The sequence below is a fragment of the Orcinus orca genome, chromosome 8 (assembly GCF_937001465.1).
Source record: "Orcinus orca chromosome 8, mOrcOrc1.1, whole genome shotgun sequence".
NCBI lineage: Eukaryota > Metazoa > Chordata > Mammalia > Artiodactyla > Delphinidae > Orcinus > Orcinus orca.
This window is the reverse complement of record NC_064566.1, coordinates 873566-895474: the sequence shown is the minus strand read 5'-3', so window position 1 is coordinate 895474 and position 21909 is coordinate 873566. Positions and strand designations below refer to the sequence as shown.

The window sequence follows — 21909 nt, the reverse complement described above, 5'->3', positions numbered from 1 at the left end:
TGGTGAACTTGTCTATCCCCATATCCATACCATAGGCTCAATTACTGTCGTTCTGGAGTACATTTGGACACCTCCTAGGACAGTTTCCTTCTGTTTCCTCCTTCTCCTCTTTCTTCTCCTAGAACGTTTTGGCTATTACTCAGCCATTGTTCTTCCATATAAATTCTAGAATCAGCTTGTTAAACTTCTTTTAAAAAAGCCTGTTGGGGTTTTAATGAGAATTTCTTTTGTAGGGCAATTTGGGGGAGAATGGACATATTTCTGATACTGAGCCTTCCTATCCATGAATATGGTAAACAGTTCTCAACTTATTCAGGTCTTCCTTAAGGTCTTTTAATCAAATTTTATAATTTTTCCTTAACACTTTTAAAAAAGTTACATTTTGTCTCTTCTTTTTTTGCTCCTTTCAATGGTATAAAACTGTACCCTCTAGTTACCACTGATATTTAGACGCACATGTAGAAGAGTCTCTGTGTGGCCTCCCAGACCCTCTCCACCTTTCTTTGCCTTTCTTTGTGCCCCAGGAAGTGTTTGTCTACAGAATGCATCACCTGGTTAGGTTAATGGTAGACACCTGTAGAGACTAGCGATGAGAGGGGTCAGGGTGTTTCTTTCCCCAGGTGCCTCCCTGCAAGCCTGTGGTTGGCAGTGGCTCCACTCCTCTGCTGAGGAAGCCTCTCTCCCTGATTACTGCTTCCTCCTTTTGTCCTTTCAAGGCCAGGAGCGGTGGCCACTTCCTGAGGTTAAAAGAAGTCCCTCATGCTTTGCTTATTCACTTAACTCTGCCCCTCCTTTGTAAACTGGAGGGATTTGCTGAAATCCCTCCAGTGATCTTTCTGAGCATGCTATCTGTTTCTCGCCGGGACCATGACTGATACCGTAACTGCCACCAGAAGTGGCCCCAGAAAACAGACTCAAAATGGGACGCTAGCATTGGGTTGCACGTATATTTGATGAGCATGTGGCTAAAGTCCTTGCCCGGGGAAATGGAGTACCAGGAGCCTGTGTCATCCAGGGGCAACCCAGTTCCTCAAATTATCACCAATGGCGGCATGGGATGTGGTGCAAGTGGAGGGCAAACAGATGTGTGGCCAAGTGGATGAGATATTTAGTCGCTATGGCAAATGCGGGGTTACAAAGACTATGCAGTGGGCTGGCTACTCCTGAGGGCTCTGGGAAGTACACACAGGAAAAGGACGGTTCACACCTTGGGTGTGTCAGTGCCCTCCAGGCAGGCCACCAGGAACACACCTGTAACTCAACAAGCTGGGATTCTTCCTGGTTACAGCTAAGGAGACCACACACCTGGGGGATGCACCGGGGAACTTAGAGGGTATTAGAAAGGACTCCTTATAGAATTGGGGCTTTTGTAGGTGGTTCTGGGGAGGGTTTAAGGAAGCGGGGTTTTGCTGTGGATTGGATGCTGTCTGGAAGCTTCTTAATAACTCCCATCTAGAAGGTGAAGCTGTAATGGGAAGTGGCAGCAGTGTCCCAGCTCGGGTGGCGGAGGAGGTCCACCCGTGACTGGAGTGGTCAGCAGCCCTGTCTGATCGTAGTGCCTGGGAAACTGCTTGTGTCAACAGCAGAACACCAGGCCTAGGGGAAGCCAGGCCTCTCCACCTCCTCCTCGGACGGACAACAGCAAAGCTCCGTGGTCTCCAGAGGAAGCTCGGCCAGCAGCCTCGGGTAAGACCCTGCTGAGCGGCCGGCGGGAAACAAGGGGCGGAGTGGTCAGCGCGCGGCCTCACCGCGGACACACACGGAGGGCGGCCGCCGCACCGAGTCACTCCAGTCACTCGGCGAGGCGCGGCGGGGCCCCAGACCCGCTCCGGCCGCGGGTCCAGCCGGATGCACCAGCACCTACAGTCCGCGGCCCGGCCCCACGGCCCGCCCCCACCCACCCCCACCCACCCCCACCAGCCCGGCGCGCATGCGCACACTGCCGGCTCGGGAGCCATTTCGCGGGGCCGAGGGCGGGGAGCGACTGCGCAGGCGCCCGGCGCCGGAAAGGGCGGGGCGGTGCTGCGCCGGCGCAGTGGGCAGTGCGGGGGCGGGGCCGGCCGTCAGCTGACTGTGGCGGCGGCGGCCTTGCGGGGTAATAGTTAGATCGCGGTTCCGCGCGAAGGGTCGCCGGCGCGTCACCTCTCGGAGGGCGAGGCCTGAGGCCGGCCAGACCATGGCGACCACCGTCAGCACGCAGCGCGGGCCGGTAGGCTCCGGCTGGGGGCGGGCTCCGCGGCCTCAGGGCGCAGGGGAGGGCCCGACGCCGGGCTCCGGGCAAGCGGAAGGGAGTTCCGGGACGGGGGCGGCCCCGCACCGGGTGGGTCCCCGGGTTGGGGGAGGCCCCGCACCCAGTGGGTCCTCGGAAGGAGGAGGCACCCAGAGAAGCACCCTGAACCCTGGACAGGCTCTTGGATGGCGGAGGCTCCCAGGCCCGGCTCTGTTCCTCGGTTTCTTAAGTGACAAATGAGGGTCTGGGAGCCGCGAGCTGGGTGCCCTTCCGCGCAGCCCTCGCGTCCTGTCTTCTGGCCCAGCTTATTGTGTCGCTGCCGGCGAGCGAGTCCAGACGGGCTCAGGCCGGCTCCTGGGGACTCGCCTCCAGCCGGGCGTTCGGACTGGGTTGGGGTGCGTCCTCACGAGTAGTGAGCTTCTTATCACAGCGTCTTGAAACGCACGGTAGGCGGACACCTGGGTCCTTCTGAGTCGGGACAAGGTTCCTCTGTGGACACTCTGATGTGCCTTCTCTGAAAGCCGCTGCTGAGGGTAAGCCCCCGGCTGCCGGGGCTCCTCACCCTCGAGTCGGGCTTGACAAGTCTTGTTTGTGTTTCTCCCGACTGGAGAAGAAGCCACAGAACGTTTTTCTGAGTTTGAGGAAGACCAGGGCTTGTTAGAAACCCCCCCGGGCACAGACGCTCGTTCTGAGCGTTTGAATGGGACCTGATGGGAGTTCCTAGCCGACTGTGGAAACGCCCCAGAGTCAGTAGGATGATTTCTCAGCGTTTCCGCGTCTTCACCGGCACTGCGTACAGTGAGCTACACAGCAGGCCGAGGTCTGTCGACACGTTCTCATTTCTGGGCAAGTGGCTCATCAGAGCAGCACAAGGAGCAAATTAGCGGCTCCCTCGGGAGGGGAGCGGTGGCGTAACGGGCAAGCGGCCCGGCCCCGTTCCTGGCCCGTCACGTGTCCTCAGCCTGCTGGGAACCACAGGCAAACACACAGCCGGCTCGGGGCCAGGCGCAGGGAGCGCTTGGTGGAGGTGGGCCCCTCCTCTCACCAAGGGGGACGTCGGCCATGTGCTGTGACAGGGCTGTGACAGGGCCAGGGCGGCGGACGGTGTCCGGACTTGGGGCCTGTGCTGTCGGGGTCTCGATGACCCGGCTGACCGGCCCTGTGCGGTGCTTCCCGGTGTGTTCTCTTGTCGAGTGGTCGTGGGCCTTCTGTCCGTGTGTCGTGGGCCCCATGCGTAGACCAGCAGGTGTTTGAGGGCTGCCCTCCATGACCTGTGCTCGTGCAGTAAGGTTCGGTCCGGGCCAGAGCTGCTGGGGGCTCAGGGGTCTTGGGCGCCCTGGAGCCTGTGTGGCTTGCCCAGATGGTGTGGGTGCTCTCGGTATCTTGGGTGGCACCGTACGGTGACGCCTGCCATCAGGGTCTCACAGAGCATCCACTCTCAGACCCTGAGGTCTGAATTCAAGTCGGGGTGAACGGTGGCCTGCCTGGGCCGGGGCCGGGGCCGGGCTGAGTAAGGGTGTTGGGGCAAGGGTCTCTGACTGGAGACTCGATGGGGTAGCAGGAGCTGTGGGGTGGTGGGAGGGGAGAGCATGGAAAACAGAGTGGGACAGGGTCTGGGAGATGGGGGGCTGCTGCTTCAAGGCCAGGAAGGGTCCTGAGCAGGGCTGTCTGTGCCAGAGGGCAGGGCCGCCAGTGCAGGTGCATCTGGCCTTGCATTTGATCTGGTTGCTACAGTGGACTGTTTACTTTCTACTGGTTTTTTTTCCCCCCTAAGGTTTTTGCCTGGTACACATCCTCTCGTTTCCACATCTCCCCGCTGGCCCACCCCCTCTGGGTTAACTGTACTCGTAAAGGCTTTTTTGCCGGTTATCAGACTTGGAGAACCCTTCCTTTTGTGGTTTTCGGGGTCTGGTGGAGACCTCTTCCTTTGCCAGGGTGTACGGACTTGGCGTTGAAGGAGCTCCCACGTGCTGTCGTGTGTGTGGTGCGGTGGAGGCCCCGCGGGACGGCGTGGCTCGTGGCAGAAGCTGCAAGTCCAGCTGGGGCATCCGGCAGGTGCTCCCCATGCCGGGTCCTGGCTGGGCGGCTCTCCCGAGGGTCCGCCCTCGGCCGGGGGGACCCAGCCCTACCCACACAGGACGGGGTTCAGCCTCGGCCCAGGGTCACTCAGCAGGGCTCCCAGGGCCTGGATTCACGCTCGCTTGGGCTGACTCTGAAGTCTGACTGTCTCTTCCCGCTCGTGGTGAAGGAGGGACAGGCAGAGTCCTCGGGCATGGGAAGCAGAAGGGGGGGTCCCACGGGTCTGGGGAGGTTCCCTTTGTCCCTGAGAAGGGGAGCCTGAGGGGCTAGGAATTTGCTTAAGTTCCAGGAGACGTGGTGTTTGCATCTGCAGGTGAGTCCCTCCCTGAATGGCCACCGAGGGATGCCCAGCCCTGTGCTGTCTGCCCGCTTTCAGCAGTGCTGGTGTTTCTGTTCTGACAGACCTTCTCCATGCTGTGATTTTGTCTGGTCCACGAACTACTAAAAAGCACCCGATGGGCACCCACAGCAGTACCTGTGTGGGGGCCTCTCTGCCTTCTGAGGTAGAACTCGGGTCGGGGGGGTTTGCGGGACCCGCCACTGTTGACCACAGTGCTGCCGGTCAGCTCGACGGGACGGCGGCCAAGGCTTGGTCACAGGCTACGATGTGTGGTGTGTCCCATTGAGTCCAGGCCAAAGGGGGCCAGTAGGGACCACTTGTCCTGCTATTGGAGATGCTGGTTGATCAGTGTGGCCCCTCCTTCCTCTCATGTCTTTTCCCTCGTCAGGCCTGAGGGTGAGCTGTCTGGATGCCTGGGTGGGCGGGGATGTCCAGGTTCTCATCAGCCTTGCACGAATTGATAATTGACTTCACTGGGGGTGGCAGAGGGTGATAGTTGAATTTTTTTTTAAATTTATTTTGGCTGCGTTGGGTCTTTGTTGCTGCGAGCGGGCTTTCTCTAGTTGTGGCAAGCGGGGGCTACTCTTCGTTGCGGTGCGCAGGCTTCTCATTGCGGTGGCTTCTCTTGTTGTGGAGCACGGGCTCTAGGTATGCGGGCTTCCGTAGTTGTGGCATGCAGGCTCTGTAGTTGTGGCTCGCGGGCTCTAGAGCGCTGGCTCAGTAGTTGTGGGGCACGGGCTTCGTTGCTCTGTGGCATGTGGGATCTTCCCGGACCAGGGCTCAAACCCGTGTCCCCTGCATTGGCAGGCGGATTCTTAACTGCTGTGCCACCAGGGTAAGCCCCTGATGTTTGAATTTTGTCACTTCTTCTGCATTTATTAGCTGGACCTGTTTGTATAGATGAACGCTGTCTGGTTGTCCTTAAATACAGTCTGTATGGGAAAGGCAAGACAGCTGCTTAGTTCTTTCTCTTTCATTTCCAATGTTCAGAGGAAGGAGTTGTTTTTCTTTTTAGGCCTGCGCTTGGCTTTCTCTTTTTCGGGTACAGTTGTGGACCCGCACTGTTGGAGTCTAGACCATCGCCCGTGTCCCCGTGAGCTCTGCTCTGGATTCTCAGGGTGAGTTAGGAGCGCATCCTGGTTTAGGATGGCCCCGTCTTCCTGTGAGTTGGACCTTTTTGCGTGTGGTGACCCCGCTGGCCATGCACAGGCCTTTCTCGTTTGGTCTGATGCCACATGGCAACGCCAGCTTTCTTTTAGGGAGTGTTTGCCTGATGGGGTTTTCATTGTTGGACCACATCTTTCAGAACATGTGTCAGGTCGGTCTGTTGTCAGCAACATGGAGCTGGATTGTTAAAAAGTCAAATCTGAAGTCTGTCTTCATTTTTTAGCTGGAATGTGTTAGATAGTTTTATGTGTATAGTTACACACACACACTTTTTGTTCCTAACACTTTCATTTGTGCTTTTATTTGTCTATTTTTGTTTCTTTTTCTCTCCTTGCCTTCTTTTGGATTGATTAAATATAGTTTTTTAAGTTCCATTTTTTGGTTTCTGCCGGTTTGGAAAACACATGTTGTCATTCTGTTCTCTTTGGGGTTGTCCTGGAAATGTTAACGTACGGACTGCGCTGCAAGGTTAACCCTTGTAACCGCCCTCCTCCTGATGGGTTGCTGCCTCGGGTGGCCTCTCCCCATCCTCCCAGGGGCAGTGTTACCTTGATAAGCTGGTGCTTGCTCACAGGGACTGAGACACGTGCTGCTTTCTCTAGTTCCTGAAAGGTATGTTTGCTGTCTGGGATTCTGGGCACACAGGCTCCTTCTCTTGGGACGTGAAGGTCCCTGTGAGGCATCTGCCATTGAGCTGCTGGTGTGCTCCAGCCCTGTGCCTCTTCCCGCATCTGAGAGCACCCCCAGCCCCTCTTTCCGCTCCCCCGCTCTGCTCTCTGTCGGTGTCTGTGGCATCTATCTGGGCATTGTGGCCAGCAGCTCTGTGCCCGTACCCTCCCACGTATACGGCCTGGGGGCTGCTCGGCCCCTGCGTTACTTGTCGTTTCTCAGACACCTGGCCAACTCCTCGGGCTCCCCGCCTGCAGTCCTGCCTGTGTACCTCCCATTCCACCCACCTCCCTCTGGTGATTCTGCTTCACCACCAGCTGGACAGGAGCTGGGTGGGATGATGGCGGTGCGGGGCTGGGGGCCCAGGAGGGGCAGCTGCCTCAGCCGACAGTGAGAGGGTCCTGCAGGTCGGGAAGCCACCTGTGCTTTGCGAGGTGCGGGGGTGACCGAATGGGGGTGGGGCTCGGGCGGGGGCCCCGCAGCGGCTTGTCTGGCAGGTTCATTGTGGGCACGGCCGCGGCAGTGGGCACAGGTGCGATGGCCTCTCACTGCCTAGGGTCGCGTTCTTCACACGGGTTTCCTTCCACGGCTCCTCCGTCTTGCTCCCTTGGGGGTCTTGGGGGGTGTCAGTGCCCACCCCACTCATCCCCAGGCTGACCATCCTGAGCGGCTCCCTGTCTCCCAAGAACATCGCACACGGACCCTCCCTTTCCTTCCCTGGAACCCTCCCTGGCTTCCCCGTCCCCTTGGGCGGCCTCGCCTCTCCTGCCCACTCAGCCGCTCCTGTGGCTCTGCCTTCCGAGCAGGTCCAGCATCGGATTCCTTCTCAGCCTCTGCTTCACCCACAACAACCGCACCCCTTCAATTGGTCCCACCCGCCCCCACCCCCCACTGTCACACGCTGGGGCCGGGCGCCAGGCAGAGCCAGATGTGCATGTGCAGCACCTCACCTGCCCCGGCACCTCACCTGCCCCGGCTGCTCACCTGCCCCGGCTGCTCACCTGCCCCGGCACCTCACCTGCCCCGGCTCCTCACCTGCCCCGGCACCTCACCTGCCCCGGCTGCTCACCTGCCCCGGCTCCTCACCTGCCCCGGCACCTCACCTGCCCCGGCTCCTCACCTGCCCCGGCTGCTCACCTGCTCCGGCACCTCACCTGCCCCGGCTCCTCACCTGCCCCGGCACCTCACCTGCCCCGGCTGCTCACCTGCCCCGGCTCCTCACCTGCCCCGGCTGCTCACCTGCCCTGGCTCCTCACCTGCCCCGGCTGCTCACCTGCCCCGGCTCCTCACCTGCCCCGGCTCCTCACCTGCCCCGGCTGCTCACCTGCTCCCTTCCTCATCTCTGAGTCAGAGCCCATCAGTGGCCTTGGTGCGACACTCCTGTCCTCTGCTGCACCCTCCTGCTCTCCCTTGCTTGTTCTGCTCCAGCCACCTCCCTGCCTCAATCTGCCTGGCGGGCTCCTGGCCAGGCCTGTGCACAGGGCCCTCCCAGGCTCTGCATGACCGCCGCCTTCATGCCATTCAGGCCTCTGCTGAGGTGGCGTCTTCTCCCAAAGTGGCCTCAGCCGTCTACACCGTCTTACGTCACCGGCTGTTCACCTGCCCCGGGGTGCTCACCCTGTGATTATGTACAGCGCTGCGACTTTCAGCAGTTGTCTTCTTTTGTTAAACTACGAGCGCCACGGGAGCAGTGATTTCCCCCCAGCATTTGGCGTGAAAATCCGCACATACGGTGAAGTTGAAAGACTTGCAGTGCGATGCCCGGCCCCGGCGCCCCTTGGCCCGTCACTGGCTGTTTCATTTTACTCAGGTGTGGACAGGGTGATCCATCTCTCTCGCACCCAGACCCCGGGCTGGCGTGAGAGGCTCCAGAATCCCTGGGCAAGGCCCCGTGGAAGACGCTGCTGTCCTGTCAGCATTGTGGTCTGGTCCTCGTTTGGGCCAGTGGCGTTGTCTCTCTCGCTGACCCTCCGGCGTCCTCGTGCTCAGTTAACGCCGTGTCTCAGTCCCCGCGTCCGGAGCTTGTGTCCGGCAGGGCTGGGACAGCCAGACGTTCTGGCTTGAGTGGCCTATCCAGGTTTGGGTCATTTAGAAAGTTGGGGGAGGCCTGAGGGATAGGAATAGGGGAGGAGAGGTGACACAGAGGTTTTTGCAGTGAAACCTGGAAGAGGACTGTGGCGGGAGGGGCGAGGGGGGAGGGACTAAGTGGCACCCTCTGGGGAGCCCCCCACGGCGCCAGCCCTCCCTCCCTGTTGCTTCTGGGCTTTTTCCTCTTTTCCTGTTTCCTGAAACCAGGTCATCGGCAGGAGGCGCTGGAGACTTGAGGAAGGAGCAGGGTGTGTGTGTCTGTGGGGGGCGGTGACCCGTGTGGAGACCCATCCCCGTGGCTGCAGGTGTCGGCTGGCAGTTGGAGTTTTCCTTGTAACTTCCTTTGGGAAGATGCTGAACTGATGGAAGAACGTCAGTGGCCCGTGCCGTGACTGGCAGGTGTCTCCTAGGCCTCAGCGGGCGCGTCCCGGGGCCTCTCTGTCGGGGTGGGGGGCGCTGGGATGAGCGTGCAGCCTACTGCTTGCCGCAGGCCTCTGGGGCTGCTGTGCGACGGGGCCTGTTGGCTGGTGGGGCAGCCGTCAGCTGCTGGGTGCTGAGCCCCACATGCCCTGCCCTGACCCGCCATCACCCTGGGCCTCGCCCCTGCTGTTGTCTCTGGCGGGCGGGCCTAGGGCAGGTGTCCCCAGGGTGCCTTCAGGTGGGTGGCCCTGCAGACCTGGAGGCTCCTCCTCCCTGGGCTGTGTTCCCCCTCCCCCACCCCTCACAGGCTCTGACCATGTGGGATTGGTTTGTTGTGCTCTGTCCCCCTCCCTTAAGGCCTCAGCGTGGCCCGCTGTCCCCGCGTGGCTCCTGTGTGGACTGTGCTGAACCCCAAAACCAAGATGAGTACAGTAAAGAGGGAACATACCTCCCAGGAGTTTCATTTCATTCTAGTTTCATGACCTCTAGGAGCTCCTGACAAGACAGGATCACTGAAGGAACAGAGAGGCCTTTCCTGACCTGTCACTCTCGCCACTGAATGTCCCCCTGCGGCCTGCTCCCTGTGGGGTCCTTGGCGCTGAGGTGGGCAGTCATTCCTCAGACCAGCAGGCGGGGGTGTGGTCTGTGCGCCAGCGACCCCTGGGAGAGTCATTTCAGTAAGACGAGTACCGGGCAAACGGCAAGGAGCCTGAGGGGCTCTGGATGGGGTGCGTTTGGGGGGTCGCGGGGGCCTGGTCTTGGCGCTGGCAGGAATTGACGATTGGCGTGTCCTGGGCATCTCAGCCCTCCTGAGGGGTGTGGCCCACGGGGTGTCACCACCCGCTTTCCTTCGAGGGCCTGTCCTGGAACCCACTCGGCTGCACTATGCGCCCAGGAAACGCGGCCTGCGATGCCCTGGGGAGGGAATGGAAGGCACTGCGCTCCTCTCCTGGCAACGCCGGGGCCTCTGGGGGGCAGCCTCCGGGGGCACCCTCCCCTGCCCTGGGCTGGGCCCTTGATGCAGCGGAGGTGTGAGACGCAGAGCTGGCTCCCAGACAGAGGGTCGGGGGGGGGGGGGCGGGGGGCTTGCTTTTAGAGAGAAGCAGCGGGAGCGCTAGGCCCCTGGGTGCAGAGTCGGCGTGCGGGCTGCTGGGAGCCAGCGAGCGCCCTTGTGTGCGCTTCCATCAGCCTTGGTGGGAGCGCATGATCTCCAGGCCCAGACCCTCCCAGGGACCTTCGATAGGAAAGGCGCTGGGGGCGCTCGCTGGGGGAGGTGCTCTCCCAGGGGCGCTGTGAGCTAGGTGGATGGGGTGCTGTCTGGGCCCCTGCCTGGTGCCGTCTGGTCTGCGCAGCAGAGACCCCCGTGTCGTGCGGCGCCCGGACGTCAAGTGGTCCCTGGCGGCTGCTGTGAGCGCAGTTGCCAGAACTCGCTGTGACACGCTGGGGTCTTCCTTTCCGTTTCCATCCAGTTCTTCAGGGCCCGCGGCTGGGGTCTGTGACGTCCCCTGTGCGGCTGAGGGGGCCTGTGGCCCCGGTTTCCCCCCCCAGCAGCCAGACCTCCATCGTGGGTCCTGCGGCTGCTCCCTCCCGTTCACCTGGGCTCTGCTCACACTGTGGCCCCTCCAGGCCCGCACCCCCCCGGGGGGCGAGCAACGGTGCGGCTGTCGAGGGCTCTGAACACAGGCGGTCGGGCCGTCTGGCTGTGGGCCGTCTCTCCGTGCATGGTCTCCTGCGGTCTTCTTGGGAGTCGTCACTCTTGGAGCCCCCAGGCTCCACCAGGCTCCACACTCAGGTGTGTCCCTGAGTGTGGTCCCCATCAGGTGTGTCCCCATCACTTCACCTGTCCAGGGCCAGGTATCCGGGCTTCTGGTGGTTAATCTGTTGGGTTCTTGGTCTCCGGGGCGTTTTTGCACACAAGTTGTTTCTCGTGGAGACGTTTGGAGGGTATCAGCACAGAGGCCTTTCCAAGTCACTGGACATCCAAGCTTCAGGTTTCACCCCGTGAACAGCGCTCACGGTGGACAGGCCTTGCTTGCGGCGGTCCTGGTCCTGGGGAAGGGATCGTGGACACGTGGACCAGAGCGTGTGAGGCCCCCAGGCCCAGCGAGGACGCGAGGCCTGCTTTCAGGGCGGAGATGCACTCGGGCCTCCACAGAGCCCCCCGTTTGCTGTGCATCCTGATGCCGAGAGTGCAGGCCCTGGGAGGGGTCCGCAGGGTGGATATCTTGCCGCCGCGGACCCTCGTCCTGTGGGCGGGTGGCGCCCAGCCCTGACCGCCGTGCTCTCCGCAGGTGTACATCGGGGAGCTGCCTCAGGACTTCCTGCGCATCACGCCCACACAGCAGCAGCAGCAGATCCAGCTGGACGCACAGGCTGCGCAGCAGCTGCAGTACGGAGGGGCGCTGGGCACCGTGGGCCGCCTCAGCATCACCGTGGTGCAGGTGGGTGTGGCCGCCTGTGGGGGGGGGCGGGGGGAGGGGGCCGGAGCGGGCGGGGCGGGGCCTTCGCTGTCGTAGCATGTTGCCATGTGGATGGATGGGGCTTCCTCTGATCCCGTTTTTCTGGAAACACATACCTCGTGGAGAGCGATGGATGTGAAGATACTGACGATCGCCCGGGTTTCCCCGGGAAGAGTTAGAGAAGGGGTCCGGAGCGCCGCTCGCCCTGCCGGTGCCGGGGAAGGGGCGGTGTGGCTGCTGCCCGGTCATCCCGGCCCCCGGGAGAACCAGATGTGCTGTCAGGACAGAAAGGGCGCTGCCACGTTGCTCTGACGGGCTGCGTGAGGCCGCGGGAGGCAGAGACATCTGTCCATCTGTCCATTTGTCCGCAGCAGACACCAGGGCCGTGCCTGGCGAGTCGTTGTGCCCAGTAAGCTTCGGGGTGGCCTTCCTCAGACACTCATGTGCCTACAGCGCAGCCCAGTCGATGTCTCAGGGGAGCCACTTGGAAGCGGGCAGGCCAGGCCTCCGTGTCCCCTTCGTGGTGCCGGGGGCGCAGGAGGAGAGCACGGTGGCAGACGGGCCTCTGCAGAGGGCAGCAGCCGTGAGCAGAGCACGGCCTTGGGGCCAGTCGGGGTCCAGGAGAAGGAAGGCGCCTCCCGCACTCACGGGCCGCTGGCCTTGCTCAGGCCACGAGCGTCGGATTATTCAGCCGGAAAAGCCTTGGCGGATAGACAGAGACAAAACAGCGGCCTTGAAGCTATCGAAAATCAGGCCCGTGCCAGACTTTGCTGCTACGTGTTTTCCAGAAAATACCAGGGCGGCTTCTAGGAGTTTTGGGGGGAAAATCTGCCGTCCTGAGAACTGCTCTAGTGAATTCACAGTGAAGACAACAGCGTGTGAGGGCTGAGGCCCTCTGCCGGGCGCTTTCGGGAAGACATTGCCCGTGCGATCCGTGTTTGCTCTTGCAGACAGAGGAGCAGGAAGTCAGCGGGTGAGGAGGGCAGGGCAGGGCGGCAGTAAACGCCTGCGTCGCCCTGAGGGCCGGGGTGCGGTGCGCCGATGGCGAGCTTGGGGGGCAGGTGTGGAGCGGCCCAGGTGTTATCGTGGAAAGTACAGCATGAACAGGAATCGCCACCCTGTGCCGGGGGCTGCTTCAGGGCCAGGCCCTCCTGGTGCTGCCAGCTGGGGGTCCTGTGGCCTTGGGGCTCGGCTCTGAGTGGGCACCCTGTCCTGAGCTGGAGTTCAGGGCTCCCTCGGGGTCTGTGTCGGGAAGATGTGGGCGAGGCTGGAAGGCCCTGCGCTTGGTGCTCCTGGGGGAGAACCAGCCGACTTCGGGGCGCACCCACGTGGGGGCAGGCGGGTATGTGACCCCAAGGCCTGTTGCCAGCACCCAGGGGATGGAGGAGCCTCGACCAAAATGGGGGAAATTACAGGAGGAACAGGCCGGGAAGGAAACTCGCGGTTCGGTGTCGGACACGTTAAGTCGAGGATGTTTTAAAGGCAGGGGGCCGAGGCCGGGAGACTGTGGACTGCAGGGCAGAGGTCCAGCAGTGACATAAGGCGGGCGTCCTGAGGGGCTCAGGCTGGGCCTGCACGGAGGGGTGGTGGCTCTGGGACGTGCGGTCGTGGGCAGCCCCGGCCAGAGCTCTGGGGAAGTCGGCACGAGAGTGGGGGATGCGGGGGGGCAAGGAGGCTCGCAGACAGAATAGGGGCTTGTGCGGAGCCTTCCAGAGGGGAGAAGAGAGAGGGTGTCAGTGCAGGCAGCAGGGCTTTGGGGAATTTTTTGCTGTTTTTTAAAAAATCGACCTTACTGAATATGATTTACATATGTTAAAATGCACTGATTTGAATTAGCCTGTGTTTCAATGACCTCTAACGAGCCTGTCCACCCCTGTGATGAAGAGAGCTTCCCCAGCAACACAGATAGTTCCCTCTGCCTGTCGGTGGGCCTGCCCTTGACCGCAGTGCTGACCAAGCTCAGGCCCCGGGGCACTTCCCGAGTCTGTCTGTTGCCCAGCAGGGACGGGGGTCCCAGCCCCGGGCCGCTGTGAAGCACGGGCTTCTGTGTGAGTGTGAGTTCCCATTTCGGAGTGGACTCCCAACTCCCGAGCTGGGTGGAGTCTGCTTTGGAGAAGCTGCCAGGCTGGTCCCTGCACTGCCACACCGTGGCTTCTCCCAGCCGCCTGCGGGACTCCTGCGCTCTGGGGGTGGGCGGCTTGGCCCGGCGGGCTGGGTCTGAGCCCGTCCAGCAGCTCCTTGTGGCCTCATGGGGTTCTGCTTTGCGTGTCGCTGATGGCCGATGGTGGGGAGCGTCTTCTCACGTGCTAATTGGCGTCGAGCTTTTCTTCTTCAGATCTTCTGCCTGTTTTTCAACCGTGTTGTGTTCTCATTGCTGAGGTTTGTGGGTCCGTTATGTCCTGGACACGGGTTTGTGATCAGACTTGATGCCGCAGACGGGGCTGCTCTGTCCTCCTCACGGTCCCCAGGGAGCCGCCAGCTGTCCTTCCTGGGCCGTGCTTTTGCTGACCTTGCCTAAAAGATGACAAAGACGACTTCTGGTTTTTCCTGTGCAAGTTTTACAGTTTTAGGTTTTACATTTAAGCCCATAATCCACTGGGAGTCAGTACTTCCCGACCGACAGCCTGATGTGCTCATCGGTGTTCACGTTTGCGCCTACAAACGCATCCCAGCCGTCCCGAGCAGCGCGTCTGGCTTGAGGTGGGCCCGTGACCTATGTGAGATGTGGGTGGGCTCTGCCTCATCTGGTGCCCAAGATGAGTTGCCTGCACCCCTGGCCCCCATGCAGCACTGGGCAGGGATGGTCACTGCTGAAAGGCTCCTGCGCGGGAGCGGGGCCGGGGAGCCAGCACGGTCACTCTCCGAGGGCGCAGGGAAGGCCTTGGCTGGGCCCTGCTTCTCCGGGGTGGCCCCCATCCCCCTGCTTCTCTTCTCGGTGGCTCTTGGCTCTGTCCTGGGACGGCCTGCCCTTTTCACCCTCCTCCTCCTTTGGGTGGGGATCCAGCCCCTGCCTAGCAGCAGCCGGTGTGTCCTGAGTGTCAGGCACGGCGCCGGGTGCCTTATCGCAGAAACACTGGACCCAGCCTGGACTTTCTCCTCCCTCCTGGGTCCCAGAGCACGGTCGTCCCTGGGATTGGTTCTGGGACCCCACAGACACCACAATCCAAGGATGCCCAAGTCCCTTATATAAAGCGGTGCAGTTTTGCACGTGCCCGACACACATCCTCCCGTGTACTGAGTCATCACTGGATTACCCGTAACACTTGACACACGGTAAATGCTGTGTGCGTGCAGTTGTAACACAGTGTAAAGCTATAAAATTCGTTGCTGGTGTGGCAAATTCAAGTTTTGCTTTTTGGAACTTTCTGGAATGTTTTTTCCTAATATTTTTTATCTGTGGTTGCTTAAATCCACGGATACGGAGGGCTGACGGTTCAGTTACAGCCGTGTTCCGGTGGGTCGGCACCCAGAAATCTCTGGAAGCCGTGAGTGGAAGGGGCAGCCCACTTAGCTGAGCTGCGGCTTCCACTGTGACAGCCGCTGCCCCGTCTCATACATCGGCTTTATTTCAGGCCAAGTTGGCAAAGAACTACGGCATGACCCGCATGGATCCGTACTGCCGACTGCGCCTGGGCTACGCGGTGTACGAGACGCCCACAGCCCACAACGGCGCCAAGAACCCGCGCTGGAATAAGGTCATCCAGTGCACGGTGCCCCCGGGTGTGGACTCCTTCTACCTGGAGATCTTTGACGAGGTGGGCGCCGCGCGGGGGCCACTCAGCCGCTCCAGAACTTCAGGTTTCTTGTGGCTTTGTGACAGGTGTCCTGGTGTCCCCAGCATAGTGAAAAGCACGTTTCCCCTGCAGAGTCTTTAGAACTTGCATTCAGACACGTCACCACCCTGTGTCCAGCGTGTGGGCGTCACCCGACCAGGCAGGTCAGGCAGCCGCTATCTGTACGCAGCTCAGGTGTGACGTGGTCAGGGCCCGTGGCTGGGTGGCGTGAGTGGCAGGAACCTCCCGAGTGTCTCTGGGCCGTCGGGTGCCCTGGGCTCTAACTCAGCCTGGCCCTCCGAGGGCCTGCCTGGGCGTGTCCCACCGCTCCTGAGGCCGGGTCAGCTGCCCCCTCGCCTGTGGTCGGCTGACGGGGCTGGGAGGTGGGGGTGGGCAGCGGGGCTGGGAAGTGGCCACAGTCCCCAGGGTTCTGCCTTCCTCCCTTCCTCCCGGGTCCTCCCTCACACCCGGCCCCGTCGCCTCTGGGGCCCTGGGGTGGAGGGGAGCATGTGGTCTGTGGGGGGCGCACGTCTGCAGGGGCCCGGTGGAGCCTCCCTCCCCCTGCGCCCACAGGAGGTGGAGAGAGCGGGGCGGCCCCGGGCCGCGCACACCCTGCCGGGAGGGCTGGGGGAGTGGGGCGGCCTCCCGGGCAGCCCTGGGGTCACCGCCATCTCCCGTCGCCCCCCAGCGAGCCTTCTCCATGGACGACCGCATTGCCTGGACGCACGTGACAATCCCCGAGGCGCTGAGGCAGGGCAAGGTCGTGGACGAATGGTACAGCCTGAGCGGGCGGCAGGGCGACGACAAGGAGGGCATGATCAACCTGGTCCTGTCCTACACGGTGAGGCCGGCCGGCGGGCCCATGGCCACTGGGGTGCCGTTCCCGGGCTTACCGGCATCCCCGCCCTTACTCCCAGGTGTTTCTGGCATGTGGACGCGGGGAGGGGGTGCAGGGGCCCCGGGTGGGACCGACTGCCCAGCCTCACGGCCGCCTCCTCTGGCACCTTGTCTCACCTCCTTTCTGGTGCTGGACTGATTCACAGCAGGTCCCAACATCAGTGAGTTTACTCGTGAACATGCCATCGTGCCTCTGTAACAGGCGTTTCTACGTAGACGGAAAGCCATCGTTGTACTTAACTAAAGAATTATAAACAGAGAGAGGCGGTTTGACCCTGGAGTTTAAGCTTAGGTTTCCTTTCTTGAGCGGGGTTCTCTGTTGGTCACGTCTCAGCCGTGGTTCAGCAGGCCTGATGCCACCTTCTACCCGAGTCCTCCGGCAGAGGAGCCTTTGGGGTGTCGGTGTGGGCAGGGACTTGATGATGCTGGACGGGATGCAGGGCCTGGCTGGACCCACCTCGATCCTGGGCCCGGTGACTGGGCTCCAGGCCCTGCACTGTCCCTCCCAGGACGCTTTTGGCGAGGCTGGGAGTGATGAGGTTCGGATGTGTGCTGTGTTCTTCTCTGACCCCTGATTGTCTTTGGTGTGTTTCAGTCACTGCCGGCTGCCATGATGATGCCGCCTCAGCCCGTGGTCCTGATGCCCACTGTGTACCAGCAGGGCGTTGGCTACGTGCCCATCACAGGTGTGTGCTGCTTCTCCTCCCCGGGCGCATGCCCTTGGGTGTTCGAGCAGCGGGGAGGCGCGTGGGGGTTCGGGGTGTGGGCTAGAGTCTGGGCCTGGTCTTCAAGGGATGCCCGGAGAGCCTCCTGAAACCAGGGGTCCGCTGTTACGTTTGAACGTTACGTGCACGTGTAGGAAATAGGGTCTGTTTTTTCTCTGTCGGCACAGAGAAGGTGAGTTGAAATTTATGGAGATGTTGAAATGTGATTTCTAAGCATTTTGAATCACCGCAGCACAAGATCACTTCCTGTTGGGTGGATGGACCCCGGGCTCCAGCGTTGCTGTTTCTCTCCCATCTTTTTATCTTTATGGCTTCTTACCTTACGCGCTGGTAACCTTTCTGAACGCGCGGCTCGCACAGCATAGCAAAGTCAAGTTGGACTGTGGCTCTTCCGCCTTTGGAGTTTTGAGCCTTCACGTCAGCCTGTGATCGGCTCCCATCCGGGGCCGTGACGGGTCCTGGGCTCAGCTCGCCCCCCACGTGAGCCACCATAAAACCCGGGCAGTGCATGGGCGGCGGGAGGCTCGGGGCACCGGAGAGACCAAGTGACGCCGAGGATGCCGTGTGCACGGTGGTGGCCACGTCCCTGAAATCCTCTAAACTCCGTCCAGAGCGAGGTGAAGACTGTGGGGCCCCGAGTTAATTGCCCTAGGACCGCCTGCCTCCCACGCTACAACCCAAGACCCTCCTGGCGGAAGGGGCCTAAGGAGAGCCAGGGTGCCCCCTGAAGTTTGTCTCCACTGTTCCCAGAAGTGTCAGAAATGCAGGCGGTGGGGTGTGGCCTGGATGCGAACCAGGCCAGGGCGGACGGCGGGGGGCTCGCGGAGTGAAGCTGTCAGCCATCCCCAGTCCCGGGTTCCCTTTCCCTCCCCTTTCTGAAAGGCGGTGGGCGAGCACCTTCCTGGGCTCGTGGAATGACCTGGGGGCCCTGGCCTCACCAGGTTTGAGTGCCCGCCTGGGACCCAAGCGACCTCTCGCCTCTCAGGACGGCCAGGACTAAAGGCCGGTGGGCGGGGGGTGTGGGCCGGTGCTCGGCCCGGCTGGCCCAGGAGGGACTCGGAGGGGCTGGGCTCTGCTGCTGCCTTGGGAGCACGTCCCGTCCCCTCTGTCCCTGGAGGCAGCCGTGTGTGTCCAGCGCAGCCTCAGTCGCGCACCTGCAGCCGATGCGACCTCGTCTCAACACTTGTCGGCCCTTCTGCCAGTTTTGGTTTGGACGGCGTTGAGCCGCCTTTAGGATCTTCTGACTTCAGACAGGAAAGGAAATCATGTCCTAAACTTCTCAGTCCAGCGCTCCCAGCCTGGTTCGGCGGATTGTTTGTGCTTTTGAGTTTATAAGAACTAATGATTTTATTTTATTTTATTTTTAAAATTTATTTATTTATTTTTGGCTGCATTGGGTCTTCGTTGCTGCACGCAGACTTTCTCTAGTTGCAGCGAACGGGGGCTACTCTTGGTTGTGGTGCGTGGGCTTCTCATTGCAGTGGCTTCTCTTGTTGTGGAGCATGGGCTCTAGGCGCACGGGCTTCAGTAGTTGTGGCCCCCGGGCTCAACAGTTGTGGCGCACAGGCTTAGCTGCCCCGCAGCATGTGGGATCTTAGTTCTCGACTAGAGCCCGAATCCGCGTCTCCTGCATTGCCAAGCGGATTCTTTTTTTTTTTTTTTAAATTAATTAATTTATGGCTGAGTTGGGTCTTTGTTGCTGTGCGCGGGCTTCAGTAGTTGTGGCTCGCAGGCTCTAGAGCGCAGGCTCAGTATTTGTGACACACGGGCTCAGTTGCTCTGTGGCATGTTCGACCAGGGCTCGATCCCGTGTCCCCTGCATTGGCAGGCGGATTCTTAACCACTGCGCCACCAGGGAAGCCCTGCAAGCGGATTCTTAACCAGCGTGCCACCAGGGAAGTCCCAGAACTAATGATTTTAAATCCGTTTCTACTTTTCAGAGAGGTGTTTGACTAGGCTCTGCACTTGGTTAGGCGTGGAGCCTCTTAACACTCTCCTTCCTTACGTTTGTCTGGGTTCCCCCACGAGACCATCTCAGGACAAGGAGTCAAAGCTTTGTCTTGGGGTCCGGTGGCACCAGGTGCTCGGACTGAACCTTCCAGCAGTTGAGATGCCGTGAGGTTCTCAGTTGTCACCTGTGTCTAACAAGGGAGTGAGGGGACGTGGCTGGTGTGAGGGAGTGATACCAGGAGCCCCACGTGTAGCTGGCGGGGCTGGGTGTCCGGGGCCCCAGGGCCTCTGCTCGAGCGCACAGGCCCCGGCGCGGCAGTGCTCGTGAGCACCTCGCCTCGTGGGTTGTCTGCTGTCACGGGGAAGGCTGGGCACGTGCTGGGCACGCGCTGGGTGAGTTTTCTTTCCTTGTCAGTGTCTGATTGTGATGTGAGTGCCAAGCTGGGAAAGTCTGTTCTGGAATGTGTGACAGAGGAAACGGCGTGAAAGTCTCAGGTGTTGGGGCAAAGGAGCGTAGACTGGGTTTGCTGTTTCGTTCTCAGGTGGAGGGAACTGTTTTGTGGCCTTTGATGGATGAGAATTGACCCCTGTGGTGTAAATGCACACGTTCTTAGGCTTGTTTTTGCCCCTGCCACCCCCGCTGTGAAGTGGGCTCATGTGAGATGCCGGGGACCGAGTGGCGGGGGGCTGCTCGCCCCTGGTTTCTCACGAGTGTCTGGCCAGTTTCTGAGGTCACGCTGGGAGACGAGACCTGGGGGGCCGACCCCCAGGGCGGCTAGCCCGCGCGTCGGAGGTGCTGCTTTCCCTGACCCCTGTCTCCTGCTCTCAGGGATGCCCGCCGTGTGCAGCCCCGGCATGGTGCCTGTGGCCCTGCCCCCAGCCGTGAGCGCCCAGCCCCGCTGCAGCGAGGAGGACCTGAAGGCCATCCAGGACATGTTCCCCAACATGGACCGGGAGGTGATCCGCTCTGTGCTGGAGGCCCAGCGGGGCAGCAAGGATGCGGCCATCAACTCCCTGCTGCAGATGGGCGAGGAGTCCTAGATGTGCTCTGCTGCCAGCCCGCCTGCCCGCCTGCCCGCCCAGCTCCCAGGAGCACCGTCCCCAGCAGATCCCCGTGAACGCACCCTGCGTAGCCCCTTCCTCGGACGTCTGTGTAGCCCAGTCCACACCCTTGTTCGGGATGCATGTGGTTTTCGGTTCCTGCAGCCGTTCTCGACGTGGTCGCGGCGGGTGGGGGGCCTCTCCCGCATTGGTCGGAGGGCCGTGTCCCGTGTGCGCGCCCGCCTTCCCGCCGTCCCGGGAGGCTCTCCTGGGAGCAGCTGCCCCCACCAGGGCCTTCGCGCCGAGCCTTCTCTGGTTTGATTGGTGGCCTGCAGTGACGCGACCTGATCGGGTAGGCCCATTAACGCAAGGCACACAGAACCCACTGACAGTGGGTTTGGGGTCACTTAGAAGTTTCAGCTGAAAACTTGTCTCCTCCCCTTGGTGGTGTTCGTGGGCTGCTCACCCCCGTCCAGCCTCGGCTGCAGAGCTCAGCCTGAGTGCAGAGCAGCCAGGTCTGGGCGTGGCGTCGGGAGCCCTGGCCCGAGCCCTGGGCCCTCAATCTCTCCTGCTGTCTCACCCGCCTCTGTGTGATGCTGTCCCGAAGGGTCACCGCTCCCCCCGGGATGCACTCTGGCAACAGAACTAAAACTGGGGTGTAAGAAACAGATCCAGTCTTGTATTTGCTTATTAAAGGGCATTTAGGAACTCCTGGCTTTTACTGCCGATGTTAATTTAGGGAGACTAGGTTGGGCCCAGGCCTGTGGGTCAGTTTGGGCGACAGAGAGGGCAGTCTGGTGACCGTCAGTGCTGGCAGGTCTTCCCAAGAGGCAGGAGGCGCCCTGCCGTGTGGATGCTACCCTGGCCCTGGCTCCGGCCGCGGACAGAGAGGATGGGGACAGGCTGGGTGATGCCCCGTGGAAATCAAATCTGAATGGTGTCTCCGAAGTGACGCACTGGCTGTGGCCACTGCGGTCCGCGGTAAGTCGCGGTCACCGCTCTGTCTTTGGAGTCATTGCCCAGCCTTTGGACATAGAGGTGGATCCCAACCGTGTGGACGTCAGTGGAAGGCCAGCCCGAGGAAGTTAGGAGGACTCAGGCTGCAGCCCTTCCCTCCATGTAGGTTAAGTGCAGTGCCGCTTTCTGTCTCCCCCGGGCGTGCACGGTGGCCCCGGCTCGGGGAGACCTGCGTTGGTTGGTGGGTTCGGACCACTTGTGCCTTTGCCGCAGGCTCTTCTCAGATGCTTGAGAGCGATGGTTCCTCGGCTGCAGCCCTAGACTGTTGGGCGGTGACCTGACCACACTCGGCGCAGCTCCACACAGGCCGGGCCCCCAGCCCCAGGTGACCCCGCGCTGCCCCAGCCGCCCCGCCCGGGCCTCCGTTCACGGGAGTCTTAGCTTCAGGGCGGCCCCAGACCTGCCAGCTCTCATGGTCCTTTTCCATGGATGCTTCTTTACTAGGTCAGAGGAAGGTCATGCCTGTGAGGCCTTCGTTAAGTCAGACGCCCTTCCTGCCCCGGCTTCGCGTTCATGTCTGCACTCCCCATCCAGGCAGCCCCTGGGGGTGGGGTGGGGGCCGTCTTGCTCGGGCGCCCGGGGCCGGGGCACCGTGCAGCTGGCTGCCGCTCTGTGCTGGTGAGGAGAGAGGCGTTTCCAGCAGGCGCCCTGCCAGTGTTGGCAGAAACGGTCCTCAGAGCTTTGCGTTTCTGATCATTCTGTTGGGGTCCAGGGTCCAGATTCCTCCTTGATTGTAAGATACGTTTTTACTTTTCAGCCTTCTAATTTAATAAATGGTCTGTGTAAAATAGAGAAGTCAAGTTCTCCAAGGAGAGTTGACCATTTTTGTTCTGATCTAACTCGGCTCGTAACAAGCAGGTTGACAGCAGTCGCAGTAAACTCACCAGCAAACTAGTTACAGGACTCGTAAGTGCAGGCAGAGCAGGGCACAGGCTGCATTCTGACTGGGAGCCGGAAATGTTTCCATGCAGCGTGGGTCTGGTTTTCTGGTTGGGTTGTGGAGGACAGGCCGCAGACGCTGTCCTCCTCTCCTGGTTCCCGAAGCACCGGCCTC

At 61.1% G+C, this 21909-nt stretch overlaps 1 protein-coding gene and 1 long non-coding RNA gene across 6 annotated transcripts; one reads left to right on the top strand and one right to left on the bottom strand.

Moving 5' to 3' along the window:
• Nucleotides 1-1663: 1663 nt before the first annotated feature.
• On the top strand, nt 1664-21650 carry TOLLIP (toll interacting protein). 5 transcript variants are annotated; one of them, XM_049714053.1, is made up of 6 exons: nt 1664-1686; nt 11285-11434; nt 15025-15207; nt 15914-16066; nt 16718-16808; nt 19627-21650. In XM_049714053.1, the coding sequence occupies exons 3-6, from the start codon at nt 15049-15051 to the stop codon at nt 19836-19838; spliced, it is 615 nt and encodes a 204-aa protein (XP_049570010.1). In that variant the 5' UTR covers nt 1664-1686; nt 11285-11434; nt 15025-15048; the 3' UTR covers nt 19839-21650. The 5 variants fall into 5 exon arrangements, with proteins under 5 accessions (XP_049570010.1, XP_049570009.1, XP_033258465.1 ...); XM_049714050.1 differs by lacking the exon at nt 1664-1686 and adding an exon at nt 2030-2320; XM_004278082.4 differs by lacking the exon at nt 1664-1686 and adding an exon at nt 2033-2209.
• On the bottom strand, nt 7360-7925 carry LOC125965259 (uncharacterized). Its single transcript, XR_007478956.1, has 3 exons — nt 7793-7925; nt 7470-7622; nt 7360-7435 (listed from the first exon to the last, which is right to left on the bottom strand). It is a non-coding gene; the product is annotated as an uncharacterized LOC125965259 (long non-coding RNA).
• Nucleotides 21651-21909: the final 259 nt, after the last annotated feature.